Genomic DNA, 23,031 nt, shown 5'->3' with positions numbered 1-23,031 from the left:
TTCTTTCCCTGCATCCAACCCTTTCAGGAGTGAGTGTTCTAGTTCTTCCTCCTGCTGTTTAAACTTGCCTCAACCTCTTGGCCCCCAACTGCTTAATCTCTTCCCAACTTTGTTTAGCTTAATCTGAGCCAAGAAGCAAAGTGAAGGAAACTAGATATTGCAAAAATCAGCCTGCAATTAGCAAGACCTTATTAATGTCACATTTCTACTCAGGTAGCCCAAAATGAGTCAAGATAGAAGAAAAAAGTGATGGTTATTTTCAGAGCTTGATCCTAGAGAGGAAAAGTACATTAGAATTCAACATAGTGAGGTTGGTTCCATGTGTTGTGTGCATTTTCACCCTGAGAATGGTTTTAGATCTACTTCAAAAAAGTCAACAGAACTTGTGTGACTTGTGCAAAATCTTAGCTCACACTGCCTGTGCAATATGTGAAGGGGATGTTTGTGAATTTCTCCTGCACTGAAACACATGACACAAGCATGTGGGAATCCTTCACTTTTCAGATAGGAAAAATGAAGACAATCAAACCATCCATACATCCGACAAATCAATAAATCTGACATAAAGAATCACAAGACAAAGAGGCCAGTAGGAGAACACTTCAATCTCCCAGGCCATTCAGTACAGGATCTCAAAGCAGCTGTCTTATTACAAAAGAATTTCAGAAATAGACTTGAAAGAGAAGTTGCAGAATTACTGTACAACTTAGTACTAAACTGAAAACTATGGAGAGACCTGGCCTGAATAGAGATATTGGATTCTTGTCTCATTACATATGCTAAAGCTATTTTTGGTCATGCATACTATCCGTTGCTTTTTCCTGTAGGACTAATTGCAGTCATAACAGGTTTACTATACCCACTGAGTCAATCACCCATCTCCTTCTACCCTTCTGAGAAAAACCCACTATATATAAGGGTCTGGTGACTTCTGTTTCAGTGTATCTGAAGAAGTGTGCATGCACACGAAAGCTTATACCTAGAAAAAACTTAGTTGGTCTCTAAGGTGCTGCTGGACAATTTTATTTTATTTTTTATTTCGACTGTGTCAGACCAACACGGCTACCTACCTGAATCAAAACATGAGGATCATGCATAAAGGTTGTAACTTAACAATATTAAATGAGCATATGGTCAAGTACAAGACACATTTAGATTAACCATATGGATGGTTATCTATGGATGGTTATTGAATCTACCTTAACCTGATTCCACCACATATATTGCTGTACCATATTTCCGGCAAAGATTCCAAACTGAAATAATTTTGGGGCTGAAAAGAATTGGAAAGAGCAGTTGATTTCTTCCACCCCATTTTTAAAATTTGTGATGAATTCTGCAATAGAACAATTAAAAACAAGAGGGATACATGCATGTGGTGTGTGTGTGTGTGTGTGTGTGTGTGTGTGTGTGTGTGTGTAAAACATGGTTTAGCTCTATGTGATAACCAGGGCATTGCAACAGGTGATTTTAGTGGGTTTTGCAGATCAAGTCTAATCTTTCAAATCCAGCAGCCTCCCAACATCCTTATATTTCACCAAAACTACTACCTCCAAAGCAGAGTTAGTAAGTGGTACATGCTGTTGAACTGAGGGCCACATGCATCTGAGCAAACATAACCAGAAATGTGTTTCACAACTAGAATGCTCTTCAAAAGTGGTGCCCAAAGCATTTTATCCAAACACCTTTGTGCTTGCTGTGGGTCTTTTGTTTGTCCTGGAAAGCTGTACTATACTAAATGCATCTCAGAAATCAGCTTTTCAAAACTGCAACTTCATTTAGAAATTATAATTTAATTTAATTTCCTTTTGATGGGACACGATAAACAGTGGTTAGTAAAAGTATCTAAAGCACCAAATAAGGCATTTCACTCTTGCACAATTTATATACATCAATCATCCCTGTATGTTGTCAGCCCTTACCTTATTGCACTTGCAGATAAATGGCCGTAGGAACCACTCGCTGAAGAACTGCTACGGGAATTGTTGAGAATTGTGACCAAGGAGTTTGGAGATGTCCGGATCATGGTCTGAAGGTCAAAGCTATGATCAGACAGAGGCGATAGGGGCAGTGTTCGCTTTCGGCTTGATCTAGATGGCAGCCTGGGACTTGGAAACCTGGCGCCTATTATGTAAACAAAAACAATTATCTACCCAAGTACCTGACCCTCTTTATTTATTACTACTGGCTATGGATATAAAGAGTCACCACAGCAGTACGACATGCTTTTGACAAGCCCACTCTTTCCACTTATGATCTACTGGCTACGATTTAAGAAAATTAGGAAGAAAAATTTATCTTTCCATTGCTTACCTCAGGGGAGCTCTGTTTATTAATGTGCAAGCAAAATGATAAATTGCTAAACAAAAGTGAAAGACTTTTATGTGTTATCCTTCTCATTTCTGGTGATTTATGAATCTGATGGCTGCTTAGACATTCACATCATTAATTCACTAGAAGCAAGGAGACGGAGTGGTTCAAATCTGAGCTACCAGCGAACCCAAAGCCCTAACACATTAATGAAAAAAGCCAACAAGGACTTCTAAAACACAAATGGAGATCAAGATTCTCTTTTCAGTTTGTTCATAATTTCTGTTCGAACCATGTTGAACTCAAGATAAGTGTGAATAAAATAATATCCTTTTGAAAGTATTTAGGACATATCTATCTCACCTTTGCTCCCAGGAGCTCCCAGTGGTTTTTAAAGTTTCCCACCAACAGGCTGAGACAGAGATTTTCCCAAAGCCATGGCCAAGCCCAAACGGACAGACAGGAGACCTTTTCCAGCCAAAGGGCGTAGGCAGTTTCCCAGGCGCCACATAGCAGGGATGGAAGCAGTCGAAAGCAAGCAAAGCAATGGGTCTTCGCTTCATTCCAGCCACACAAAATCCAGAAGACCATTCCATGGCTGGCTCCCCCTTCATCCCCATCTAGGCTCCTGCATTATCTCAGTTCAATGACACATTCCAGTCAGGCAGAATCACTCAGCGAGGCAGCCGAGTAGGGTTGGTGAGAAGGCATGACCGATGGCAAGTCCTGGGAGTCTAACGGTCTCCTGCAGAGCCACATTCACCACCCCAGATCTGGCATCTTGTAGCCCTGCTTTAAACACTATTTTCACACCAGCTCTTTTTCATTGATTGTGAGCAGCTCTTTCACTATTTATTCACATGACTGGGCTATATCAGCTGCAATTCTTCATTACACAATTTGTAAAATACCTCTGGAAAGGTATTTTAATTTGTAAAATACCTCTGAAAAGTGGGTCTGAAAGTATTTTGCAGCTTTTAAAAATTGAAGCTTGGAAGTTCTCAGAGCAATTACAGTGGGATTCCCTTTCCACTAATAAATGCAGGTTATGATCCAGCCAAGGGATTTTATGTTCAGTTTGGTGGGAAGATTGAAGGATGCAGCTAACCTTTGTGGGTCTGCATTCACATTTGGTTGACATGCCCAAAGTGGCAGATCTATTCTGCCAACCATCTTGGCAATCCTTTTCATTCAAGGGATTCAAAATCCCCACTTTAATGTTCTACTTTTCCCACTCTTCACTAGTATTTCTACTAGTACTACCCCTCTCCTTACCTCAAGAAAATAAGTCTAGTCCTATTGGTTGGAAAACATACCCCCCCCCCCGGCCCAGTATGCTGCCTCTAATGATGTCTGGACCAAGAAGACTGTGGGGTGGCGATTGCATAAACATGACAGGGCACCAACAAAGTGCTGAGTCTCCTGATCTCCCCCTGCTGTGCATTTGTTCAAAGTCTTAAAGTTGGTATGCTTGCTTTATTGCTTCTATCACTCCATGATCTGATCTCTGGTTACGTTCCCATCTGCACTTCATTTGGGGACTCTCTTTGGCCATAACCCCACAGATAAGGCTGCCAGCAAGAGTGTCAGTTATCTGGCATCTGGATTTTGGTTCTCTTCTCTTGCTTCTTCTACATCTGTATAACCAGCATGCCTCCATGTTGTTCCAATCTTGCTCCGGATACCGCGTTGACGAGTCAGCATTTAAAAGTGAATGTAAAGATTTTTTTATTCCTCAGGCTCCTTATGATTTAACCTTTTTCATCTCTATTTTACAGGCCTGGCGGTTACTGTGGGCCTGCCTGCTACTTCAATTCAATACAGTGCTTTGATACTTGAGAATGGCCGTGTTTTTTTTTTATTTGCCTTAGATTTAAAAAGTTATTAAAGCTTACAACTAAAGGCCATTTAATTAAGGACACAAAGAAGTGCAGAAGTGACATTTAAACAGTTTCTTTTTAATTAGACAACAAACGAGGAAGATACCATCACTGCCATGCAGTGCCAGCGAGCGCAACAGTCTCCAGGGAGCATCCAGTGGCAGTAGGATCTGATGCCAATTTATTTAATGCATTTACATCCCACCCTTCCTTCAAGGGGCTCTCTTCCTCCGCAGTTTATCCTCACAATATCCTCACTGTGAGGTAGATTAGGCCAAGAGTGAATGACGGGTCCAAGGCTGCCCAGTGAGCTTCATAGCTGAGTGGGGATTCGAACCTTGCTCTCCCAGGTCATAGTCTGACACTCTCTAACCTAGGCACCCCAAAACTCGGCCCTCCAGATGTTTTGGGACTACATCTCCCATCATACCTAGCTAACAGGACCAGTGGCCAGGGATGATGGGAATTGTAGTCCCAAAACATCTGGAGGGCTGAGCTTGGGGTGCCTGCTCTAACCACCAGACCACACTGGCTTCCTACTTCACTGAACACCAGAAGTTCAGGGCTCTGAGCATTTTTAGGGGTGACGCTACGTTTTGTTTCAATCAGGTATGTATCATTTTGGAATGTATTAATACAAAAATCGGAAGGGTGTGTGTGTTTAAAATGCCATAGTTCATTTAAGCATACTGACCTTAACCCTAAAATAGATGTTTCCTATTGTGACTATAACTAGATGAGTTCCACATGAACTAGGAAATGTTTGTAAGGGACCTTTGACTTCTTGGTTAGGAGCTGCACCAAGCATATGGGGTAAACCCCTCACAAAATAACAATTCTCTTGATAAAAAAAATTAAAGAGATTGATCTGTTCCATCCTATGCATGAAAGCCACTGCTGCTAGAATTATTATCCCTAACAGCATGGCTTATAAGGCTGGAAATGAACTGGGACCAACCAAAAATTCAGCAGTGGTTCTAGCATGCTCAGTGGGAACACTATACATGCAGAAGCACGCAAGACTATAAAAGTTCAAAGATTTGGATTTTTTATTTTAAAAAAACCCACACCTAGCTGAACAAGCAACATTGAGGTCCAAGGACTTAAGGAATGGTGGTAGCTGTTGAACCGAGAAAGACAGAGAGGTTCTAAAGGAATCATAAACCAGGCAAACTGTAAATTTTAAGTATACAACTGATAACAGCTAAAGTGCAGAATGATACAGGATTAGTTTGGGGGGCAGAATGGAAAATGAGGTGGGGCAGGAAGAATGGAAATGGGCCTGCTCAAGCTCCTAACAGATTATCCTATGTGTTCATGGTTGGTGGACCATAAGATGATTACATTGGAATTAATTATACAAAAGTATGCTGAATTTAAATGTTTGGTAGAAGTGTGTCACAAGGTTTAAAAAAACTCACCCACCCCCAGCACTATATAGCAACACACACCCTTACACACCTTACTATATTGATATAAAATGCTGAGGTTCTGGGCTGAAGCGCTAGAAATAAACACTGCAACTTTTTGTTGCAGGTACCACTTGTTACTATTACTGGTAACAAGTACCAGGCACTACACCAACTGTCTTCCATTGCCGTCTGATTTACCCTCTACCTTCCCTTCCCTTGGCCTCTGCATCCATCTTTGCTGTTGCTTCAGACCCCGACCTCAGACCTATGCCGCCTCCTCTTCTTATTCAGAGGCTATTAAGAAGGGCAAGTTGAGGGTTGGGTGGGTTAATGCCAGCCAAAATTTCTGTCTATGCCATTATCTGTCTTTGCTTCACCTTTCTTTATCTTTACAGTACACACTTTCCCTGCTATAGTAGAAAAGGAAACTTTTTTTCCTGGCAGCTAGAGCTCAAATTTTCAGCATGCAAATAATTAAGGTGCCAGTGGGTAGCTGGCGACAGTGTCCTGGCTGATGGTGTTGCAAAATACACTTATTGTTCACTGTGATGTGGTCCCTTAATGATGTCCCAAGAGGACTGTGCATCTGGAGGAAGGTGGGGCTACACCCTTAGCACTTTCCTGCCCCTCTCAGATTTCTTCCGGTTATCTTTCCTGTCCACAATGATGAAGCAGCTCAGGACAGACAGATTTATTTATGGGCACCTGGAACATTCTTAAAGAAGATTACTAATGCAAATTTACATATCTGCAGCATCAAAAAGAGACAAGTCCCTGCCACGAGGCACTCACAATCCTAGTTTTGGTGATCAACAGGGGTTATCCAAGATGCAGGGAGTATCCAAGAAGCTGGCTCACAGTAATCTGAAAACATATAATTAGAAAAACTACCAAAAGCAACTTTTCTTGACAAAATGAAGCAGAAGGCATCTGACTTGTTAGACAGCACTGCACAGCACCGATTGTAGAACTTAGCTATGAAATGCAAACACGAGCATTCTCGTTGTTGTTTTTAGCATCTTAATCTTGGCTTCTTGCTAATTGTTTTGTTTTTCCTTTTCTCATCTAAAATTCTGACAAGGAAGAAAGGAGCTTCTTTGGCATGATGAATGGTAGGACATTCAGATTCCTATTTAATGACAATTAATTTACTGTACACCCATGCAAGTTAAGATAGTTTTAATTAGTTTTTACAAAGTAAAAGGCTAGCTTCATCCTCTGTTTAGATAAAAGAACCTATTGCCTGACTAAACAAATTCTCATCAAATGGGGAAGGTGAGGCTACATGACCTCCCCACGATTCACTCTTAATTTAATTCAATATTTACAGTTTGAAAACAAGCAATTTGCATAATGCTGCTGTGCATTTGTGTACGTTTTTAATACAGGAAACAGTCGTTAATATCAATATAAAGAGCTGATGCTGTAATGAAGCTCAAGTAAATGGCATCGCCTTAAGAAGCATCCCAAACTAAAGTCTACACTCAGCGAAAGGAGAGGCAGAAGGAGCAAAGCCCTGCACACTGACCTCCCTGCCTGGCCCAGTTCCTACCACTAGGCTCTCTGACAGCAGTCAACTCATCAGCAGAAGGAAGGGGGAAAGAAATCGTCTTGAGTCATATGCATGTATAGGCACAGAGGTGTATAGCGAAGTCCATCCAGTTATAAAAAGTGCTCTTTAACATGATATTTTAAATCATCTCTTCAGGAGGTGCAAATTGTATATGTAACAGATGCTTGAAAGAGAGAAGCTAAAGGGCCTGGACATCCCCTTTACGCAGAGTTCCTGTACATAAGACTGCCCTCCCTCACGCAGAGACCTTTTGAACATGTCCCCTGCCCTGGATGCAGCATGGGAATTGAGACATTAGTTCTGCTGTAATGGATGGTACATTAGCATCTTTCAAATGCACATATTCAGAGATGCCCATTTATTGCCACAGAGAGGGATTGGGCAATATGTGTGGATCTTCAAATTAGACTCCCTGACATGCGTGGATTCGATTCCTAATATCAGCTTTGTATGATGAGCTTGATAAGCGCAAGAGAGAAAAACACACACCAGGCATTCCAAATCCCTCATGCCGTGAAGGAGAGCAAGGATGCGCAGGCTAGCTCTGCTTCCTCCCTGCCACTGTCCCTTCCATGAGCTGCTAGAGGGATCAGTTCGGCAGCAGGGAACTTTCCTACTCAAGGAGCTCCCCTGCACAATTAAGATGCTCCGGGGTTCTAACACACTGGGAAGCTGCACAGGTAGAGCAGGGTCTCTGCTTTAGAAGTTATACCTCCAACTCATGAACCTAAGAATGCCAGAAGAACCTGCTGGATCAGGCCAATGGCCCATCCAGTCCCAGCATCTTGTTCTCACTGTGGCCAGCAAGCTTCTGGCTGCCCCTGTGGATTCACTTAGAAGGCACCAAGGGCTAAGTCTATTCAGTGACCGTGGTAAGAGCCACCCCAGCTGTCACTGACACATGCCTAATGAAACAAAGCAAACTAGCTACCCAGAAGCCATTAACATGAACTGGATGTAACCCCAGTCCTTCCTTCCTTCCTTCCTTCCTTCCTTCCTTCCTTCCTTCCTTCCTTCCTTCCTTCCTTCCGGCATTTGTATGCCATTCTTCTGAAGCTCAAAGCAGTTTGCTCAGAACTGAAACAGTATTTTGAAGCAATATAAAATATGTAATACACAAGAACTAGGAACTTATTGTTATTAGGCACAGATGAGCTCCTGGCTTGTGTATTTGTCCTTTGCCTTCCCTTTGGAGCACACATGCCTTCAAGTAGCCCTTTGAAAGGTGTGGGAGGGGCTGGAATATCTCATTATACTGACATATATACTGTATAACAAAACCATCTGCAATGCAGACCGATAGTAGCAATGCACACTCCCCTACCATCTCCCAAATCCTACCAAGTGGTTTTCTGTGAATCTCAGCAATACCCATATATTATAGTTGGTTTATCTTTGTATGAACTTGTCTAGTACCTATTCCTTCAATATAAGATTTAAGTATTGTATTCATCATCAGGCATTAGGCAGCAAAGCAATTATAACTAAATATAAGCAGACCAAATTATACTTGGAGCTTCTCCATGGACTGAATGAAACAGTGTTACTTTCAGTTCCAAAAACATATCTCATTCATGTGTGTCTTCTTTTAGCTCCGTAACGGTTTTGGTGATACCTGGGTCAGTCTTCAGTGGCAACTCTAAAGATGAGCCAGCTCTTACGGCGGCAGCATGACCATACTGCTTCTCAACCCTTTCCAACTCCAGGAGTTGAGAGCAATTACATTGCAAGGATATGCCTAAGATGTCTTAATTATACATGTGAAAATGTATGACAGTGACATGGACCCTCCAGGGAGCAGAAATGGCTGTAACTCCCTGTAGAAACTCAACAGCAAGTCCACTGGCCTATCTGTGCTAGCTTCTATGCAATGTGTAAAATGATACAGAACTTTAAAAATAATGTTTACAAGGAAAATGAATAATGGCACAGATAACAACTACTTAAATGCTACAAAATGGCCTTTGGGGAAAATCCAGTAAAAATGAATTTGGCAAACAGTAAACTGAAGAACGTTTTGTATTTTCCAATCGAGCCACAGATAAAAATGGCTTCTCATGCATTTCCCTTTTCAAGACTTTGCCAAATCTATAAATTTACATTTGAAGGGTCACAATTCTACATGCACCGAACATTTTCACATGTGAGTAAGACCAAGAAGGTTTTGGAGCTCTTTTATGATTCCGGGTATGGCCCTACCCACCTACGGTAGGTAGCAGGTGCTGGGAGGTGTAGGGCAGCGCTGAGTTGTTGAAGAACAGATCTTTGTGTGTGATATGGCCTGCCCAGCACCCCGTCTGATAACCCGGGGCCCTCAGGTGTGGTGAAGGATGCAGCCCCCTCACCAGTGCTGAAGGAAGATTCTGTTGCCAGTCCAGTCCTGTACATGGAATGGGAGAGCTGCCATTTTGTGCTCTGCTTCAGGCAGCAAAATGTTTTGAGCCCGCGCTAGCTGTTGCAGACAAACACCTCCATGTAGACAATTCACGTGTGGGTGTTTCTGTCTGTAAAAGCTCCCCCCTCTGTTGTCTTCTTCAGCAGCTGTGCTTGCCACAGAACCACCCTCCCGACATTGGTGTAGATGTTGCTTATCTGGAGGTGGTAGCAACAGGGTAGTTGCAAGGTTGGGGTCATGTGGGTGCACCACTGTGGCCACCAGTTCACCCACACAGCCCCACGTTTGTCCCTGCCCCGCCATACGCCAGCCACGTCTAAGTAAGCAGCAGCAAAGCCAGTGTCAGGAGGGAGGCTCTGTCCTAACACACATGCCACTGTTGGGGCTTCTTCTGTGCAAAAATTCAGAATGTAAGTTCTTCTGAGACAGACTTTCCCCCTTTTTTCTTGGGGGAGGGGCTCACGGTTCATGAAACCTTGTAGAGTGCCATTTACATTACAGTGGAACCTCGGTTTATGAACACCTCATTTACGAATTTTCGGTTTACGAACGCCGCGGACCCATCTGGAACAGATTAATCCACTTTCCATTACTTTCAATGGGAAAGTTCGCTTCAGTTTATTAACACTTCAGTTTATGAACAGTCTTCCGGAACCAATTGTGTTCATAAACCGAGGTACCACTGTACTGTAATAGTATTGACAGTGTCACAGATTCAGGGGCCAAGAGAAAGATACCAGTAAGTGGGAAGAATCAGAACAGGCATGTGATGATAGGTCTCTCACTGGTTATTTCTGATCACAAACTAATATGCTGCCACTACAAATGAAAATAGTGAAGTCACCCCAAAATTGCTTTCTGTTTAAACCTCCAGACCAGGAATTTTCAGCCTTTTCAGACCCAGAGCCCACGCATGCCTTTGGGGGCTCATTTCTTAACTTTTTACCATGTATTTTGCATTGCAGAAGAGCTCCCATTAGGGGGTCTCAAACCACCAGCTGAAGGCCAGTTCTCTGAGACAATAATAACAGGTCTCGTGTCTCCACTGACAAACAGCTCCACCCCATCGTTCAAAATTATTTGCCAATCCAGCGTTTTCACCGAGTTCATAATTTTCAATTCACCTCTTTGGTAGCAACATCACTTACTATCCATAGCATGGAGATATTCCATATGAAGAGCACTGGCTCCTGCCGTGGCAGCTGATGGAAGGATGTCGGCATATGGGCTGCGCTGCCCTGCCAGGAGAGCCATCTGATGGTAATATTCAGCGGGACTAACTCCAGCATGCGGAGCTAAAAACGGGACATAAAAAGCTTCATTAAATGACATGTGGCAAACAGGATGCAGAGTTTCACTTTCTTCTTTCTCTTGCCTATAATGATAGCAATTTGTGTGGTTCCCCCCTCCCTTTTAATATCATGCAAGCTGTGATAAGGTATTTGTTTTCAAAACACCCTGCAAAGTGGTAATGTGAAGAATTCACCAATATGTTTGCTGGCAAACAGTCAGGTTGGGATCCAAAGCAGGTTAGTGGCTATATATATATTTCTCCCACCATTTTTTCCTGGCAGGGACTCAAAGCGGCTTAGTGATAAAATAAGAATAGCTAAAAACATTGAAAAATCATTAAAAAGCAATTAAACATTAAAAGAATTAAAACTTACTAAAAACATACACTCAAAACAAAAAGAGCATGGCACCAGCCCCCTCATTAAAAGCAGTCAGTTCCCAAAAGCCTGTTGGCAGAAGGACAACAAGGAGGGAGCCAGTCTAGCCTCCCGAGGGTGGGAGAGAGTTCCAGGTCCATTCGGCATTTAGGTCCTTTTGAAATCTATTTGAAAAGTTAGCTGTGTCTAATTCGTTTCCCACTGATCTCAGAAGGACCTAAGTGGATCTTGCTCTGGATCAAACGCAGTAATTTTATTGCTATATGCATTTGTAAAATGAATTTCAAGGGAGTGAACAGCAGAAGTGGGAATGAATGTCCTTCGCCTTGTTACTGAAAAGTTGGCATAGCAAGTTTCACCCTGGCTGGGCAGCAGCAAGAGATACCACTGGCACCTGCAGCCTTGCTGCTCACCCAAGCTAGGTCAGAAGGTCAGGCAAATCCCAGACAGACTCAATACCAGCCTGGATCTGGTGTAGTGATCATGCCCAATGTCCTCACCTGACGGCTGAGGGGCCAACTTGGGATCCAGTGAAACTCAGGCTGGCTCAGTCCTTCCCTCTCCTGCTCTATTTGGAGACTTCCCATAGGCCACTATTGGTGGGAGTCCCACTAGCAGAACTTCCACACACCTGGACCTTTGGTGCTGGAGGAATGGTGCTGGTACCAATCAGGAGGCAGAGACTGGGGGAGCTGCTGAAACCCCAACCGCCACACGGACAGTGGATCAGGGTTTCAGCTTCCTGCCTTAGGCACAAACTAAGGTGGTCTACTATGGTAAGGATGTCAAAAAGGATGCCACTTACAAAAAAAAAGAATGTGTCTGGAAAGAATGGAGCTGAGCGAAAAGCAGTTTCTGAGCAGGGGGCTAAAGAGGCAAACCTCAGGGCAATTTTAAATGTGGCTTATCTCTTTAGGAATCAGAACTGGTTCAGCAAAAACAGCAAGGGATGTTCCAAGTGTGTGCACAGTTCTTCCGCATACATAGCCCTTCTTTGGACCCCAGCCTGTGTCATTGTGAGATTATGCCTTAACATTAGGAAAGTAAATCTATTCAAAATCCAGTTTTCAGAACTTTTATACTTCTTAGGAATGAAAAGCAAACTAAGAATGTTTAATGTATTTTTGAATTACTAGTTGGATTTTCAGCATAAAACCCTTCTTATACCACTTCACCAGCCATAAAATGTTGGAGAAAAACAGTGGGGCAAAAATCCTTCCAGGAAATCATTGATTTTAAAGTTTTACTGTATTAGAGAACAGCAGTTATCTTTCCAGACACACTTAAAATACTTCCTGAGCTTTCTGACATAAGTGTCTGGGTTAACTAACAATAACATTAGCTGAAAACTTTAAAAGGCAAGTCTGGAGAACCTGCAAAGGCATGAAATGAGCACATAAAGATAAATTACACTACTGGCATTCTTTCCCCTGAAAGATGCTTTACTTCTGAAAAGAAGAAACGCCTTCACTTTCCTTTCTTGCTCAAAGAACAGAGCCAAACAGGAGCACATGGGTAAGAAGTTAGCTTTACTGAGCAGGGTGATTTACAGAACTACTGCAGTATGAGCTAGCTGATTTCTGCAGCTAGGTGCTTTTCAAACAATGCTTCCCAGAGTCCCACAGCAAGCAGCTCAGTGGTGGCAAAGGAGACCTCTTGAAAAGACAGATTGCCCATGACTACCAATCTTCCCCTGCAATCCATAGCCTCAGGGAAGGGGCAACTGTGTTCTTCTGATCATAGGGGGAACCTAAACTGATTGCCCTAAAGGCAATGATCAGGAGAGATGGTGAAAAACGAAACCAGCATGCAACTTGCTAAACTTCATTATTTGGAAAGTTAAGTTTTGTAGTACTGGAGTTATTTCTCTTCATTTTCACCTGGGACATAGAAAAGGTCTTTTTTAATATGATTGTCCAGCATGTGCACATTTATGCTAATATGCCGTGCATCTGATCCCCAGCATCTCCAAGCCGGACAGTGAAGGAACTTTGCTGAAGCTCTGGAGAGCGGCTGCCAACGTACACAAAGTGTGGGGATGGGGAACTTTTGGCCCTACAGGTGTTGCTGAACTGCAACTCCCATAAGCCTAGCAATATGGCCAATGGCCAGGGATGATGGAAATTGTAGACTAGCAACACCTGGAGTGTCAAAGGTTCCCCACACCTGGTGTAGACGAACTGAGCTAAGTTCCTAATGGCAATTCCTACAAAAATTAGAAATTACATATTTGCTATATAAATATGAAGCTGTAGATTAAGGGGGATCTAGAGACCAACAATATATAACTGATATCCAAAAATAATATAACTGATATCCAAAATGTCAACAAATACCAAGGTATTGACATCCTATAAGTTTTGAGGAATTAACTAAATGTTTTAGACTAAAAGCTAAACTTTCTTTTTCACTATTACAAATGCCTAGCATATGTAATATAAATTCTGATTGACAACAGGTCATTAAAATTTATTCTCATAAGAACAAGCACCCATAAGTAATGGATTATCTGTATAAGGTATATGTTCTTATATGTGAGGATTAATTAGTTACGGTATTATCCATTTGGGCAGCGAGAACAGCTCATTTTTCAAATTCAGCTAAAGGCAGACTGTCGGTTTTGTAAATCTGCCATTTTCATATGTGGCGGGAAGCACTTTTCCCTTAATTAAAATAGTATTCTAATTGTCTGCCATACACACTAGCTAGCTAATTTGACCCATTATAGCTCAATTTAGCAGCAATTACCATTTTAAATACTCAAATTACAGTATTATTACTGTACAGTTAACAGAGCCCAGCATACATATTCCCCCCCCCCCCCGTTACTCAGATGAAATACCCACCTTGATTTTCTTTTCTCTCCATAGGAATTTTAGATGTTCCTACGTTAGCATTATTTTATAACATTAACTTTGGGTGGGTTCACACAATCATTAATTTTCCATTTCCCTCAACATGAGTAAATCAGTTAAGAATGTTTATTCTAGATTTCTTGGTCTTGCGAATTTCTCAGGACGTGGCCAAATCATGAATTATCCAAGGTGGCCCTTTCTGAACACGCTTAGCACACAGCCTGCATATATGTCACAGAGCAAGCTGGTCTGTAAATCCCAGAGTTCAAAGCTGGAGTTAACTTTTTATTAGTGAAACACAATCTTTACAGCCTTGGCTGAGTTTCGGGCCTAATGAGCACAGTTGCTCATAGGTCCTACCCTATGAAATCTGTTGCTGTGACTAAAAGCAGTCTAGGTCTCCTCCTTTTCAGGACTTCTTGCAAGCAATTAGAGACGCTACCTGCATGCAGACTGTCTTTGCTCCTACTGTTTTGTACTTCTTCGGGAATTCAGGGCAGGGAGAGGAGCTTGTCATAGCACCGGCGGGGGGGACCTGTGACTCTTTGCTAGCCTGACTCATCTCTGCCTCTTGACCTCTTTCCTCCTATTTGCCTGCTTCAGCTTCTGCCTCTGATTCTGAACTTCTCTCGGCCACAGACTCTCCCAACTCACTGAGCCCTGTTATCCCTTCAGCTTCTGACACCTCCACTTCCCTGTCTTCTCCCTCTGACCACTCATCATTGTCCCACCACTATTCCCCAGGCTTTGAGCCTTCTTTGCTTGGTGATTCCCCAGCTGGTTCCTCCCACCATTCCTCTGTGTTTAACCAGTCCATGACAATCTATATGGACCTGCAACTGGAAGGAGGGTTGCACCACACAGCAGGAGACAGAAAGGCAAAACCAGCTGGGGAGCAGAACTTTTTATATAAAATCATTAATTGCTTCTGGAGCTTTGTTACATTTATGTAATTTTCTTAGCTGCCCCTGATGATGAACACATATTTTTAGAACATGTGAAATTTGCGAAAGAGGTTTGCAACAAAAATCTTTCTTGCATTCACTTGTGTTGCTTTCCCCATCAATCTGCATAATATATGTGAAACCATTCTCAAGGCTGGATTTCTGTATTCTTATCTAAGCATGGGTTGGGTGAAAAGTACAACTCATAATGAAAAAATCCAAACCTTGAAAGAAAAGCTAATTGATTCAGATAAATAAAATTATGCTGATAACATGGCCCCTCTCTAGTTTAAAGCTGGCTTAATATTAAGATGGTTCAACTAAAAGCAATGGGAAAAACTAGTTATAACTAACTTGTTCCACTGGTTTCAATGGAAACTAGCAATGACTAACTTTAGATGGATTGAGATAATTTATGCTTTTAAACATAAAGAAGCTCTTGGTTTATAACTCTGAATTCAAGGGGATCTGTCTTCATAATGTTTTGCCTACCAAAAATTTGGCAAGAATTACATTTTTTTCCAAATTAAATTTAATACAAACAATCACAGTCCCATGGAATGAAAACAAAACGTTTGTCTCCTTTTAAAAAGTGCTGGGACGAGACTATGGCTAAATGCCACTAACTGATTCCACCACATTACATTGCTAACTTGCCTATTTTACACTGGGGTAAGCAAGAAGAAAGGCAGGAGTTAGAAGCAATAAATATATCTCCTTATTTAAAATTTCAAACAAGATGGTACCTTTCGTTGATGTTTCAATGAAATGTACAAATGACCAGCTATAGGCTGATGAAGTACTGAAACATTTATGACATAATAAATGTTTGACAAACCTGCTGCAACTGATTGGAAGGAGCTGAAGAGATCCTTTGACAAGATTAATGTAACTGCTGCCAAAATGAGAGCAAACAGGAAGCCGGTCTGAAACTCACCATCTGTAGGGCTGAGGCCCCGAGCCGCTGAGATCATAGACAGAGAAGGGCTGCTGTGCAGTGACCGGATATAGTCCATGTAAGGGTTAATGTACGGATGAGGGGGGCTAAAGGGAGATTCTGATGCTGAAGCCGGGTTTCTGTGGGGGGATATTCTGATGAACGGCAATTCCGAATATGTTGGGCTACCGGATAGAGCAGAAGGCCTAGAACAGAAAGAGAACAAAATATACAGAATGTTCAGTGTTTTTAGCCTACCTTCACTTAAATTTAACTTTTAAAAAATTCCTTCCAGTAGCAACTTAGAGACCAACTAAGTTTGTCATTGGTATGAGCTTTTGAGTGCATGCACATTTGTTTCAGTGTATCTGAAGAGTGTGTTTGCACACGAAAGCTCATACCAATGACAAACTTAGTCTCTAAGGTGCTACTGGAAGGAATTTTTTAAATTTTGTTTCAACTACACCAGACAAACATGGCTACCTACCTGTAATTAAATTTAACTGTTATCCACAACACACACAATGTTGAATCCAGACTAAGCTGGTTGAAATCAATGGGACCTGAGTTGGGTTGTCCCTAATTTGTCCCGAAGATTGTCTATGGGACCCAAGTTCAACTAGTTGACTCAAGGCATATTTCCCATTGCACAGATAGAAAAGCTGTAGGAAATATATTTTTCCTTCTCCTTTGAAAGTGCTAGCAAGTATGTCACCAACACTTTAAAATGAAAAAGCTGTTTGTCACCCTGCACCCTACAGCCTCAAATATCATGCATCCTGCAAGGACTATGACATGTATATTATGTAGTCTGTATGATTAATGACTGTTACAAATACAGTGGGACCTTGGCTTAAGAATAGCCCTGTTTACGAACTATTCCTTATACGAACTCTGCAAAACGGAAGTAGTGTTCCGGTTAGTGAACTTCACCTCGGTCTACAAACGCAAGCCGAACAGTGGAAGGGCATCGGCAGCAGGAGGCCTCATTAGGGAAAGCGTGCCTCGGTTTAAGAACGGACTTCTGGAACGGATTAAGTTCGTAAACTGAGGTACCACTGTACATAACACTTATACCCAGTCGCATCCAACAGGAACATAAGAAGCTATCTGGGACGGAAACAGATCATTGATCCATCTAGCTCAGCGCTGTATACACTGACTGACAGCAGCTCTCTAGGTTTCAAACAGAAGTCTCTTCCGGCTCGACCTGGAGGCGCTGAGGACTGAACTGCCGCCCTTTTGCATGCAACCCATATGCTCTCTACCAGCGTATTAGAGACAGCAACATTAATGGTGACTGTTGCAATCAGGGCAGGATCACCTCAGTAATTACAGATTTGATTATTCTGCGTAATGCAGTTTACATATGTTTAACTCATATAGAAAAACAAAATTAAAGTATTCACTAGCAGTGTGAGAGGAGCCCCAGTAGACTGTAGAAGAGAAAGACCTTCATGAGAGGGAGCAGAGCTTGCTTTACCTTGATCCTTCTGAGCTACCAGTCCCAACATGTACAGCAGGCATCCCCAAACTCGGCCCTCCAGCTGTGTTGGGACTACAATTCCCATCATCCCTGACCACTGGTCCCGTTAGCTAGGGATGATGGGAGTTGTAGTCCCAAAACAGCTGGAGGGCTGAGTTTGGGGATGCCTGATGTAGAGCTTTTGGATGAAGTCTCTCCCCCCACCCTGCGCTTCTTTTCTAGTGGAACATTCCGGAATGGAGTACCATCACCTCTGCTCAGGCTGCCACCACTGCCTGCTAGCCAGAGGAGGTGCCTCCTTTGCCCCATGTCAGGGCTTACTTAAAATAAAAATTAAAAAGCTGGGGAGGGAAGGAAGGAGTGGTAGAGTTATCCTTGCACACTCAGTGGTGGGTGCCTCCTGCAGCAGGGGGAGTTTCTCAGCCCTGCTCTAAGGGGCCCATACCAATCATAGCAGTGTTGCACTACTCATTTTCTTTTTGTGCCTCAAAAGGACTCTGAGGGAGTTAGGTGCTCACTAGGCGAGGTGCCAACCTTTAGCTTCCTGGTCTGAGCCCTGAAGTCTCTAACAGATATGTGCCCTGGGAAGCTACATAACATTTGCTCATCAGGGCAGTGATGGAACAGGACTGGATTGCGGGGGGGGGGGGGTGGCAGCCATCTCCATTAGGCCCCTCCATCCATGAAATGCCACCTGAGAGGGAGAGAAGGGGAGCACAATAATTCAATCAGATCAGTGCATAGCTGTCAAGTTTTCCCTTTTCTTGCGAGGAAGCCTATTCAGCATGAGGGAATTTCCCTTTTAAAAAGGGAGAACTTGACAGCTATGGATCAGCGGAGAGATTGGCTCCATTTGGCATCTCCTCTCTCAGAACTGAATTCACTCCTGCTAGTCATTAGAAGAAGTACTGTGCAATTTTAAGAAATGGCGGCCGAAACTGCTTTTTTTCCCCCTTCCCTCTTAATTCTTTTTTCCTTTGTGTTGCATATTACATAACTGCATATTGATTGGAACATTTTGTTTTTATTGGTGAAATATAATCCGCTTTTCCGTTGAAGGGCAGAGCAAAAACTGTTTAAATTATTATGACAGTAATACAATTATTACCTCTTTCATGAGCTTCCTAGCCCATCCTTATTGCAACTGTCCCACTTCAATTGGGAACAAATTATATCCAGCTGATCCTGAGTTTGCTAACTATTACAAGACAGCTTTTGAGGATGCTTTTTTGATTGGGCAATTTCACAACCAGCTGACAATAGATCAAAGATGCGCCATATGTTTGTTTTTCTTCAACAGGGCAAAGCAAACCATTGTGGAGCCAGACTGACAATCCAGTAATTTAATTAACCACACAATGATTGCCAGGTGAAATGGGACATTTTTCACAGCAAACATGGAACTGTGAGAAAGCAAGAAAGACGCCCTAAATCCAGGTGCTGCCGAAACATAATGAGGAAGATTTCGAGAAGGGAACCACCTGCCTGGCAATGGCCCTTGACACGATACTTCAGTGATGGGATACTCTGGGATGCCAGCGTATGAAAAGCTGCACAGAGAAGCCATTTTGTTAGAATGTCTCAGCCAACTTGCTTGCTCTTTGGCAAAGGCTTTTCATCAAGCTTGTCACGAACGTGCAGCACCCCAACTGGCTGACCTCAACTAAATGGTTTTTGGCCCAGTTTTCTCCAATTAATTTAGGACAGACACAGTAGAGTCACAGGCAGCAGCTGAGAGAACCACCAAGGGCAGCAAGTTCTTTTGATGTTGCTGACTTCAAGTATTATTTCGAAGGAAAAGAAAATAAGTGCATGTTTGAAAAGAAACTGAAGAGTCCCAAGGTGGGTTTCTCACTACTCAACAAGCAAACTGACCGCATTAAGAGTGAGTTTTCTTCAACTTCCGTTTGGAAAAAAGCATTATATTCATTTTTACAGTTTCTACAAAACTAGGTTTGTACCGAAGTAAAAAACACACACAAAAAAACGAGTTCTGTCTGAAGGTATAAATAAAATCCATTAGTTCATAACCCAACCTGGTAAAGAGTCATTCACCTGGTCATCTATAGTGAGTTTGACTTTCCTCCAGGCAGCCGGACAGAGCAGCTTTTGTGAACTTGCTAAAATGATCAGAAATGCAAACTAAACTGATCTTTGCAAACATTTATCAAGGCAATAGCCAACTAACTAAACGAAGATCTGCAGGGATCATAAACAGCTAAACCACAGGAGGAGTTCTCTGTTGAGGGTGAGGCAGGCTCTCAGGCAAGTTAACCATGAGTCCTGTGACTGCTTTGTCAAGAGATTTACATCAGGCTCATGAAAATAATGAGAATGACTCCCAAAATCCTTATTTTTATAAATAATTTAAGTAGGACTTTATTTTATTTTTCCTTTGGGGTTTTCTATTGCAATATGCCGGTGCCATCATTTTCTGCTAACATGAAGGTGAGCAAAATGTTTTTAAAGGAAAGCTAAAATATGCATGGTTTTATCAAGAGTCTCTGGGGACATGAAAAAGTGCTGTGTGTTTCTAAATAGTGGCTCACGTTTTTGGGTCTGGGGAAGCACTTGGTTCAGTTGTAAGCCAATGTATCAGCTTCCACAAATGCATAATGGTATATCAAGACATTATATGATATGTGTTATCCCCCCCCATCCTTTTGCTACTCCAACTAACATGCAAAATTATCCCTTCTCAAACCTCCTGCCTTCCCTAGCATTACCCTCTGTCCTAGTGATTCTGATCCTCAGCCCTACTCAAGTGTTACCCCAAACATATTAAGGAATTGCAGTAGGGCAACCCAAACCCACATCCAACATCTCCATCCCTGCTAGTTCCAGATCCAACCTTTATGTGTTGAGCAGGAAAGTCTGAGGGGGCTTCTTTGAGAGTTCTGCTGAATATGCCCCACTATCAGGAATCCTGTACAACTGTGTCTCCCAACTGCAGGGAGGATTCTAAGTGCATTCAGCAGAAAACACGAAGAATCCCTTTCCAGGCCTTCAGGTTAGCATACAGTGGTACCTCGGTTTACAAACACAATTGGTTCCGGAAGTCTGTACTTAACATGAAGCGTACTTAACCTGAAGTGAACTTTACCATTGAAAGTAATGAAAATTGGATTAATCCATTCCAGACGGTCCGCGGAGTACTTAAACTGAAGCGTACTTAACCTGAAGTGAACTTTCCCATCGAAAGTAATGGAAAGTAGATTAATCCGTTCCAGACGGGTCTGTGGAGTACTCAACCTGAAGCGTACTTAACCCGAGGTATGAGTGTAACTGGTTCCGGAAGTCCGTACTTAACCTGAAGCGAACTTTCCCATTGAAAGTAATGGAAGGTGGATTAATCCGTTCCAGACGGGTCCACGGAGTACTTAAACTGAAAATACTCAAACCGAGGCGTACTTAAACCGAGGTATGACTGTACAAAGATGTGAGACTGCAGCCAAGAGGATGGTAAGAAGAGTCTTGCATCTCCTTCCATGCATTCCTGGGCATGGAATAAGACCTGAATAAGATTCGCTCTAGGATTCCTTGGCTCCTCCAACATTCTCAGTCCATTAACCTCAGCTAGGCTCCATAACCTCATACATGGGAGTGAAGACCAATAATGCGCAAGTCTCATAGTCAACAACTTAGGAGGAGAATATCTACTATACCATCATTGAAGCCAAACTAGAGAAGATATCAATTCTTTCCTCCCTTGATGAAACATGGGGCTCAGGTCCTGCTGACCCCCTCTGTGGTTAACAGCTAACTCTTCCTCTTATTGGGAAGCAAAGCTCTATAATTTCCTATTAAAAACTCATTTCAATAGAGTAAGGCTATGCAGAGGAAGATAATCTATTTTAACACTCTAGCTCTCTGACAGCCTCAGCCCACCCTGCAGATCCATCTAGGCAATTGGGACCACCATTTGTAAATACCCTGTTTCTCATATTTTAAGACATACCCATAAAATAAGCCATAGCAGGATTTTTAAGCATTCAAGGAATATAAGCCATACCCCGAAAATAAGACATAGTGATAGGCACAGCAGCAATACTGGCCATGGCAGCAGGAGGAGTAAAAATATAAGACATCCCCTGAAAATAAGCCATAGTGTGTTTTTTTGAGGAAAAAATAAATATAAGACATGTCTTATAATATGAGAAACACGGTAAATAAAGATGCATCATTAAAAGGATTTTGCTGAAGTAATAATTCAAATAATTGAACCAAGTCATGATAGGAAGTGAACCAAGATAAAGCAGTAACTAAAACTGTAGGTTACTGCAATGCGTTATACATGGGGCTGCTTCTGAAGGCGGTGCAGAATTCAGCGGCCAGATTGCTCACTGGGGCAAGATGGTTTCAGCATATAACGCCGATCCTGGCCAGACTGCCAATTAGTTTCTGGGCCCAATTCAAAGTACTGGTTTTGACCTATAAAGCCGTAAATGGTTCAGGACTGCAATACCTCAAGGACTGCCTCTTTCCATACGAACCAACCTGGACCCTGCACTCATCATTTGAGGCTCTTCTTTGTGTTCCCCCTCCACGAGACGCCTGGAGGATGGCAAGACGAGAATGGGCCTATTCTGTGATGGAATGATCTCCCCAAGGTGGCCTGCCTGGCACCTTCATTCCATCTCTTTAGGTGCAAAGCGAAAACATTCCTCTTCTCCCAGGCCTTTGGCTAATTAAACAATCTGTGGCCTTTAGAACTGTTGCACGGTGGTGGTTATTGTTATGTTTGTTACAGTGGTACCTCTGGTTAAGAACTTAATTCATTATGGAACCTGAAGATGTTCTTAACCTGAAGCACCACTTTAGCTAATGGGGCCTCCTGCTTCCGCTGAACCGCCGGAGCACGATTTCTGTTCTCATCCTGAAGGAAAGTTCTTAACCCGAGGTACTATTTCTGGGTTAGCAGAGTTTGTAACCTGAAGCGTTTGTAACCCAAGGTACCACTGTCTTTTTCCTGTTTTTATACAGTAAACTGGCCCTGTGATCCTTGGAAGGGCAGTATATAAATTTAATAAAAACTTTTGTGTCAAGAGACCTATTCCCATATACCTGTCCCTGTATTGCTGTATGCTGCCCTATCAAGCCACCTACTTGTGAAGACTTCCGCACATGGGATTTATCCTGACACTGTGTCTATCCAACATGCAAGAACTTCTTAAGTGGCCAGCTGTCACTTGAGCATTACGGTATGTAAACAGCAACTAGAAAGAATTATACTGAAAAACTCTTTGGATAGATTTGTATAGGAGCAGACACTGAAATGTGCCAATCACACCGGAAGAGGTATGTGTGAAGCAGATGTAATTCTAGCAGTTTATGATGTCCTGGCAAAAGGGTTAAAGAAGCCAAACTGTAAGGCAGCAACTACGAGCAACTCCAACCAAAACACAAACATATGAATTGCCCCGATTCAACTCTTGTAATAAAATCAGTGTGACTTGAAAGCACTGAAATTTTGGCGAATCAATTCAAGATAAAAGTCTTTATATGCATGAGCAAACCTCATTTTGAACCCCCCCCCCCGTTACTCTCACACTATATACCTCTTTTGATT

The 23,031-nt window shown here is 42.4% G+C and overlaps 1 protein-coding gene across 2 annotated transcripts in view; it reads right to left on the bottom strand.

Moving 5' to 3' along the window:
- The window catches only part of GLI3 (GLI family zinc finger 3), a 251,261-nt gene that overhangs the window by 64,691 nt on the left and 163,539 nt on the right, over positions 1 to 23,031 (bottom strand). For both annotated transcript variants that reach the window (XM_035129597.2, XM_035129598.2), the window contains exons 6-8: positions 15,977 to 16,182; positions 10,719 to 10,865; positions 1,923 to 2,124 (exon numbers count right to left, since the gene is read on the bottom strand). In XM_035129597.2, coding sequence (XP_034985488.2) covers positions 1,923 to 2,124; positions 10,719 to 10,865; positions 15,977 to 16,182 — 555 coding nt within the window. The remainder of the gene's footprint in view (positions 1 to 1,922; positions 2,125 to 10,718; positions 10,866 to 15,976; positions 16,183 to 23,031) is intronic.

This window comes from Zootoca vivipara, chromosome 12, assembly GCF_963506605.1.
Source record: "Zootoca vivipara chromosome 12, rZooViv1.1, whole genome shotgun sequence".
Classification (NCBI taxonomy): Eukaryota; Metazoa; Chordata; class Lepidosauria; order Squamata; family Lacertidae; genus Zootoca; species Zootoca vivipara.
Note: the sequence above shows the minus strand (reverse complement) of the source record. Positions and strands in the feature narration are given on the sequence as shown.